The sequence below is a fragment of the Pyxicephalus adspersus genome, unplaced genomic scaffold (assembly GCF_032062135.1).
Source record: "Pyxicephalus adspersus unplaced genomic scaffold, UCB_Pads_2.0 Sca185, whole genome shotgun sequence".
NCBI classification, from domain to species: Eukaryota; Metazoa; Chordata; class Amphibia; order Anura; family Pyxicephalidae; genus Pyxicephalus; species Pyxicephalus adspersus.
Genome location: NW_027317192.1, coordinates 13,121 through 21,691, shown reverse-complemented (window position 1 = coordinate 21,691; position 8,571 = coordinate 13,121). Strand labels below are relative to the sequence as shown.

General features: G+C 39.7%; 1 protein-coding gene across 1 annotated transcript; it reads right to left on the bottom strand.

Moving 5' to 3' along the window:
* Positions 1–267: 267 nt before the first annotated feature.
* LOC140344924 (C-terminal-binding protein 1-like) lies at positions 268–8,150 on the bottom strand. Its single transcript, XM_072432110.1, has 5 exons — positions 6,123–8,150; positions 5,882–6,012; positions 3,984–4,111; positions 3,198–3,315; positions 268–1,442 (listed from the first exon to the last, which is right to left on the bottom strand). The coding sequence occupies exons 1-5, from the start codon at positions 6,171–6,173 to the stop codon at positions 1,259–1,261; spliced, it is 612 nt and encodes a 203-aa protein (XP_072288211.1). The 5' UTR covers positions 6,174–8,150; the 3' UTR covers positions 268–1,258.
* Between the last annotated feature and the right edge of the window lie 421 nt (positions 8,151–8,571).

The window sequence follows — 8,571 nt, the reverse complement described above, 5'->3', positions numbered from 1 at the left end:
GGGGGGGATGGGGGGCGCGTGCACAGGCAAAAGGCACTGACCACTCCCCCATCACAGGATCAGACCTGCGATAGGAGAGTGGGTTCTTGCATTGTGACGTCACCCAGGGGGGCGTTTCGTCCTCTGGGCATGCTCGGTCTGAAATCCGTAGATTCAGTGGTCTGAGCTCCAGAAGGTTGGGGATCACTGCTCTATTCCATTAAAGGAGACAAATTCTACCATTACTACCATCCAAAAGCCCTTCAAATCAAGACAAAACACAACAAGTTATGTATTTGGGGATTTTTAATCCTTTAAAATAATTCATACAAATGGTTACACTCACAAACATGATTTTAACCAAAAAGAAAAAAAAAATATATTGCTAGCCTACCACATTACCAGGAAGGAATCAATGTAGGCAATGAAATGTACTACCTTTCAGTAGTCTAGATTTCCCGCATACCACCAATAATATATACTTTTTTTCAATTTTTTGTTTTTCATAAACTGTTGACAAGAAGCACTATGCTCATTTATACGAAAATTTGATTTTTTTTTTTTTTAAAAAAAAAAGTAAAAGTAATTTTATCATCTGAAGTAAAGGGAATTCATGCCAAAAGAAAAAAAAAGTTTGAAAAAAAAAGCTTGTGGCAAAAAAATACATAAAACAAGCAGGTAAAAAATAACAATGCACTGTGGTTTGAAAGAAAATAAAATGGGAAAATGTATTCTCCTGAGAAGGTTGCCAACTGCCTTATTTACTGGGCATGTTACAACATATAAAAACAAAATTATATATTTTTTTTAGCTTTTTTTATCTATTTCAAAAGTGGTTTGCTGAATGCCTCCCTTATGTTTCTTTTTTTTTCCCCGATCGATATTTATGCAAACAAACCCTTTTTATGTTCTAAAAACTGTACACAGACAAGTACATTCATGAGATATTAACTACTAACTTCTCTTGCTTTAACAAAGGACCCAAACAGGACACAGAACAGTGAGGTCAGTCCACTGAACAGGGACAAACTACATTTTAATATGAAGGGGGGAAAAATAGAACAGTTCCAAATGCTCTCTGCCTCTCTTTTTATACTGTATATTTGGACCAATTTCTAAAAACAATTATGATCTGCAAGTTCATTATTTTTGCCTCTATTTGGAATCCAGATAACATTAATCTTCATATTCTAGGCATCTTCAGTCTCGGATGATCTCCAGATCTCCAATGCAAGGAATGGTCGTCTTTTGCAATTTTTTTTCCTCTTTAGGTTATTGGCTACAACTGGTCACTCGGATGGTCTCTGTCGCCTTCTGGTTTGACGGTTTGGCCAGGAGAAGGGGTGTGGGGTGGGTGAGCCACGGCAGGATGACCATGGGACACAGGCATGGCGTTGGGGACGATTGCATCAACTGCTGAAGGTAAGCCAGCTGGGGCCACACCAACGACACCAGGAGGGTACCTGCAGGAAAAAAACCTGGTCAGTCTACGCAAAATGGTACAAAGCATCTGCTGTTCAAAAGAAAACCTGACAAGTGAACAGATCTTGAAAAAGTAGTAAATAAGCAAATATTTCCTTATAAACATCTGTACAAACACCTAATATGGTGCATCTAACCAAGGTCACATCTGGCAAACAGACTGATAACATTTCAAGCATCGATAAAGGAATTTTTGCCAAACACAGAACTCTACTTCGTGGATGCATCAACGAAACAGTTTGGTTCGTACGGAATGTTCAAAACCTTTGTAGGGTTTTTATTGCTGCGCGAGTTTCCTATTGTGGGAGATCTGCTATACACTACCCAAGCATCAAATCCCCTGCCTAATATTGTGCAGTCGTTATGTCGAGGAATGAGTTATTTTTTTTTTTTTTATGTCCTTTGGTATCCAGCACTAGGACATTAGCAACATTTTCTTCAAATGACACTGCCTGCCTTCTTCCCATAGTGCATCTTGCTGTCACCCCCTGCCCAGGCCAATGAACAAAACACGCACCACCAGAAATTCACATGATCTAAAGAAACTTAGTTTCTCAGACCAGGCTATTTTTATCCACGGCTTATTATCTATTTCTTACCCACTGTAGGAACCTTTTGGTGATGAACATGGACTAGGCGGGACACCAACTGATGATCTGCTATGGTGCCCTATTTGCAGCATCCTCTTTTATGGATAAGCACGCATGAACCTAGGGCACCCATTACCCTCTTACTGGTTTCTTAAAACTACTTTTTGTAGACATTAACCATTGCCTTGACCTGCAGTTCAAGGCACCCCCGATTACAGTCACTTATGCTGTCAAATTTGGCCCTTATCTAAGCCCTCCGAGTCCATAAAAGTTTTCCTATTGTTTTGGCTTAAAAAATACATGACCTTTTTAAGCATGGACTCTTCATTTGCTGCCTAATCTATCCCACTGTGTGACAGGTGCTATTGCAATAAAAAAAACATTTTTTATTTATGTTGTGCTGGCACAAAGTTCTGTGGTGCATTACATTATAAATTGGGAAAATAGGAAAGCAGTGTGGTGCTATAAACTGGGTTCCAAAGCAACTTTTATTTTAAATTTATCCCAAATTTTAATTGGGTATGGATGTTACATACAAGCATGAATTTTGTCTGCAACAAGCCTTAGCACTGCCCTTTCTTAACATGTCACTCCATTTACCAATATGTAAGCGTGCTTTGAATCCATAGCTGTGCATGCTGTAATCTAACTTTGTGCGGCAATGGGGAAGGATGCCTGATAGAAATGATAATTTAGATAAATCAATATGTGAACTCTCCCCTAATATGATATTCCTCCAAGAAGAGTAATCATTACCTCTGGGACAGACAGGCACACAATCAATAATACAAGACAATAAAAGGGCAGCGCTTAACATCACTTTCAGTCCCTGTCATTATTAAATATTAATGGCATCATGAATATTTGTATATTTAGATACAGAAGCTAATGGAGCAGTAGGAGTATTGCAAGAGGTCCACATGCAGGAGTAATAGACAGGTGCAAAGATTACACCGATAAGTTAAATCTCTCAGCTAAAGGGGGGAAAAAATTAGGAGAGTATAGGAGAATAGGTGGGAGACCATATAGAATTTAAATTGCAATTTCTGGAACTTTTATGTTTTGGGTTAAGAGGTTAAACTATTTTTTTTCAACCCACCTCTAATTTTACCTAGCTGTACAAAGTTTCCTAAAATGTGATTTTACCTGTAGGCAGCACCATTTAGTTCCGGATGAACTACAGCCGGCTCCATATTGGCCCAAGGTGCCGCTGCATTTAAGTGTTCTTTATTGACGCAGTTTTTCAGGCTGTCAGGGATACGACCTGTTAGGATAAAATGTATTTAGAGATTAAATTGTGATTTGTTTTTACATTTTCATTGGCCTGCTTTATCAAAGGTCTCCAAGACTGGAGAAGACAGACTATCATGGAAGAACATGGGTGGTCCAGCAAACTCTGTGCTTTGGATTTGGTCCAGGACTAAAAATATTTGACAAATTTGTTGATCACTTAGGTTCTTCTATGTTAGTCTATCCACTGCAGTCAGTGAGCTTTAATAAGTCAGGCCCATTGTACAAGACTAGCCCAGGAGTACGAACAATTGTGGCTGAAGTTCTAGCAGCATACATAAAAAATCTCCATTTGAAACAAGAAAGTAATTGTGTTAAAAAGTAATCATCTTTTCATTGAAAAGTACACCCATGTTATTTTAATGCAGGTTGGAACAATTGACTTCAGCCTTCCCATTGGAGTGGGAGAAAGCCCTGTGTAGGTGAAGATTGAGAGAAAATAGCAAATATAACATTAGGGACAGGTAGTATAGTAAACCTGTTACTATTCTCACCAATGACCATATGAGAATCACACACTTCCAGGCCACAAACAGATCTTTGCCATGAATGGAACCGAAAGTTTCCAAGCTAGGCGTATTAACCAACCAGACCAATATAATGAGCATATGAAACCCAATACAAGATGGCAGCCATGCTTACTTGTAATGGCTCTGCGGATCTCCCTCGCTGCCTCTTCTCTCATCTCTATTGATGCCTGTTCGCTGTACCAGGCCGCATGTGGTGTACAGAGGATGTTAGGGGCATCTTTTAATGGACCTTGAGAAAAACTGCAAGTAGTAAAAAAAACATGTCATTACCAAAACAGAAAATACTGGAAATCAACTTTTCTATTCATCAAAAATAGAAACTGCATCATGACGGAGCAACGGCCTTCCTGAGCCTCCCCTCTTACATGCAGACACATGGAGAAAATCCTCCAGTGAACACAATAAAAGACCTGAGATTTGGAAAGTCTAATGATAGACATGCTGATGACATGATCCTTTCCAATAAAATGCTGACACAGAATAACTTTGAAGGTGTCTGTCTATTTTTGCTCAGAGGCTGCTGTTCTTGGTTTGGACACAAGATGGCACCCAATGAGAACTGCTGGATGCTCAGCAATTCTTCACTACCAAAAAAATTACTGAAATGCCAGTTTAGTTGTTGTGGGTTATTGCACATAATCACCTTTCACTGCTTAAATTACATAACCTGGGTGAGATGATTATGTTGGGCTTATTAAATAATTAGGTATTACAGGCTAATACAAATTTTTGGATAGAACCTAATTATCAAATGACTAGTCATTAGATATTAACACAAAACATTCCATCATAAATCATGAGGAATACAGATTCTCATACAGCTTGTGGCTTTTTGCAGATAGGGAAGCTTTGTTCTGAAATGACGTGTAGAAGATAGACTGCCTCATTTATTAGCAGTCTGGAGGATGCATAGGCAACGTCTGTACTGCAGAATGCTGTAAACCTTCACGCACGGAATGCCGGGTCTGGTCCCATGCCAACATCATACAATAATTAGATAATGTGTCCAAGACTCACCCATAGACCTTGTTTATGAAGGGGTCATCATAACCCCCTGAATAGCAGGTCTGAGGATACCTGGACTTAGAAGCTACTCCGCTTTGCAATGCAAAACAACTTCATAAGGTTTTTCAATGCTGAGAAGCTTAGGATGCAATATTATCCAAAAAAGCACTAACTGGTTCTGAGAGGGAGACACAAGTGGAGGAGAAAGCAAGCAATGAGCAGTGGATGGAGACCCACCGTTGTGGCTGGCAACATAAAGCAAGTTCCCCTTTCACTTAAAGCGTACCTAAACTCAGAAATTTCACTATACATAAAAGGGTGGACAACCCTTTTATGTAAAGTAAAAAAAGGTTCAGCCATGGCCCCTTATTCTCAATCGCCTAGAATGGGACAAAAAGCCTCCTGGGATACCTACGTCACGCTTCCCGGGAGGCTCTTGGGTGCTCCTTCTGCACATGTCCGAGCATCTTAGGCATGCGCAGAAGCAGCCTTTTTGTGCAAAGAGAAAAATTTGCCGATCTTATGCACGAGCAGCGAAATCTGCAAGTTTCTTTTTCATCCTATGTCACCCGATAGCGCGCCTGGTTTGGGTGACGTAGGATGAAGAACCCAAGAAGATGGTGGCGCCCGGAGCCACCTCCGGGACGACATGGGACCTGATGCAAGACACCTCTGGATGGATTGGTCTGCCCTGCGGGATTAAAGGTAGGTGTATTTTTTTTTTTTTAGACAGTTTTCAGTTTAGTTCCGCTAAAATCCTCAAAACTAGAAAAGCAAAAAACTTGTATTGCAAATAAATATGAACTGTTCAGGTGAGTAAAGGAGCAATCTGGTTAATATCAGCATCCAGAACAAATTTTCCCTTGGTAAAACATTAAAAAGGAGGTCCAGGAGGAAACTTAAACCCAATCCAATGTTTTCAATACATGCATGCATTGGTAGAATGTTCTAACAAATTTCAGGCAGAATACAACGTACAATACAATTAGTACAAGAACACAATACCTATAAGGTTCGGACTCATGTACGTCTAATGCTGCTCCTCGTATCCTCCCTTCCTTCAATGCTTGTGCAAGTGCCTTCTCGTCCACCAAACCGCCTCGGGCCGTGTTTACCAGGAACGCTCCCTGTCTCATCTGAAAAGGGACATTAGAGACATCAGAGAAAATACAAAACCTGCTTTAGTGCTAAATTACAATCCCTGGATTAGTAGTGAAATACTTCAGATAATATACAATGGTTTTACCAGAGTCTCTCTCCTCTGCAGCTCTGGGCTTGAGGTTGTGTTTTGTCCCATCAGAATATTGTACAGAATGGCAGCTGGTGGGCATACTGTAAATTCACCCTCTTGATACGTGATCTAAACTGGTGCGGGCAAATTAATACAGAATTTAGTCAACCCAATCTAGAAGCTAGCATTTTGTTTTAAAGGAAACCTTTCATAGAGAAAAATGTATAGGGCCTTTCTTGAGATCCTCAAATTGCCTACCGCCTGGATATTATGCTTTGGCTACAACACCGAGATCGGTCCTATCCCTGTCCCCATTTGATGACTCAATAGTATAAGTACAAGAGTATACCAAGGAATAGCATAACAAAAATGGTAGTATTGGGGTCTGGTGGAAGTGATATAGGAAAAGCAAATGCTGGTGGTAATATACAGAAAACACTGGAAAATGGCTTATTCACACTGGCAGTGAGGTTGCGGTGCATTTACCACTCATACCAGGAAACTCTACATGTTTCGTCTCCATGTGGCAGCCCCCAAAAGGGAAGAAAAGCGGCTGCAGAGAATGATATAGTACCGCTCACTGCTTCCAGCTATGTGCAGACGCTCGATCTTTTAGAAGCAATGCTGCCATGTGAGCCCTTATGTGGCTGGCAAGGTGCAAGCTGCACCAAAAAAATAAATAAATAAATAAATAAAAATCGATCAAGCAGCATGTGTGAACCTGCCTTCAGATTACAGAAAAAGTCTCATATTAGAATTAGAGAAAAGGCCGTGCTAAAAAAAACTACTACAGCAATGAGAATATTTGCTCAAACCTTTGCATAAGCAGTTTGTTCAAAAACAAAACGAGGGGTTGGCTTATTGCCCATTTAGTGACTATGAAATAAATAGTATGCAAATGTATTTTGTATTCCTTAATATAAAATACACAGACACCGGGCACAGCTATTCCTACAGTTTCCAGGAAACTGGTCAGCATTCGCTCAATCTAAAACAGCAACGCTGCATGTGGCCCATCATTTGCCCATTTGTTTAATTGCTAAAAATGTCTACCCGACTTTAATATTGCCTGCTTGGGCATGACATGCAGCTTAAGGTATTCAAAATGGTGTTGCTATTCCAAGTATGTGACAACGTAGAAAATATTGCCGTGTCATTTATTGCGGTGTTGTCATTTGCTTGCACCGAGCAATACAGATAACGGCAGATACTATAGTGAACAGAGAACCTGTGTGCACTCCGCATTGTACAAAATGCCAGCTATTTAAAGATGCACACACACAGCGAGCCCTGAATAGCGGCATATATATGACAGCTGCCATCGGAGATCGCCATGCCAGCTCCAGTTGTCGTGGTAACAGAGCTCCTTGACAATGACAGAACAGAGGTGACTGCTTATATTACACCTCGCATTCTGCACAGTCCAGATCCGGAGTTATGTTCTTGTCAGCAGTATTACATTCACAGAATATTTATGGACTGGGACAAGTTTATGTACTATATTGTCATGCAATATTTGGTGGTCCACAGAAAAGTTTGGACATTTGCAATTTTTATGTTTTATTAATAAAGCAAAAATAATATTCTAATAAATGTATATATTCACGTTTATATTTGCACTAAATTTACAAACTGTACTAGAGATGGAAAAACAATGGAGGCGCAGCGTGACATCAGTGTAGTATTAAGTTGTATGAGGGAACCATTGCCGAGCCGTACGCTTCAGTATTGTTTCCACCATTACAACAGTCACCCCGCTCCACCAATACCGATTCTCATCTGATTGTTTAATTTTATTTCTCAGATGATATTTTAGCTAAGTATGACCTTAGCTGTGTATTTGCTTTAACTTTTATTTTTAATGGCATCAAATAGTTTGACAACTATCATTTCTTGTTTGGTCTTAGAATGAAAAACACATGAGTGGGAAAAACTAATATTTTGCATTACTTTAGTTATACCAAAGATAATACAACTAATGATAATAGTAACAATAATAATACATCACTTAACCTGAGCTGATCAATGAATCAGAGCGTCTACAGTCCTCATCAGGAACCATTAGGAAGATCATTATTTTATAAATGCATTTATCTTTTTTTTTATGTGGTTACAACAGAAGCAATGCAATACTGGATATTATGTGGTTACAACAGAAGCAATGCAATACTGGATATTATGTGGTTACAACAGAAGCAATGCAATACTGGATATTTTTACAACATGAGAGAAGGAGACAATGAGAGGGCAGAAAATATGCAGGGAGGGAGGAGATGGGGACCTAAGATGGAAACCTTTTCCATGTGGTAGTACAGATGAGGGTTTGAGAACACTAGTAAATGGGTTGAGGGAAAGTTCAACTGGTGGGGCCCTCTTAAGAGGTGGTGTACATCTTGTGGGAAACCAAATATTCTCTGCCTCGGAAATAGGGTGGGAGTTAGTCTATGAACCCCGAGATATTATA

Coding starts and splice junctions, on each gene's coding strand:
- LOC140344924 (XM_072432110.1), bottom strand. CDS start 6,173: ATGGGACAAAACACAACCTCAAGCCCAGAGCTGCAGAGGAGAGAGACT. Junction 6,013..6,122: donor TGCAGAGGAGAGAGACTCTG/GTAAAACCATTG, acceptor GTCCCTTTTCAG/ATGAGACAGGGAGCGTTCCT. Junction 1,443..3,197: donor CTAAATGGTGCTGCCTACAG/GTAAAATCACAT, acceptor TTTTTCCTGCAG/GTACCCTCCTGGTGTCGTTG.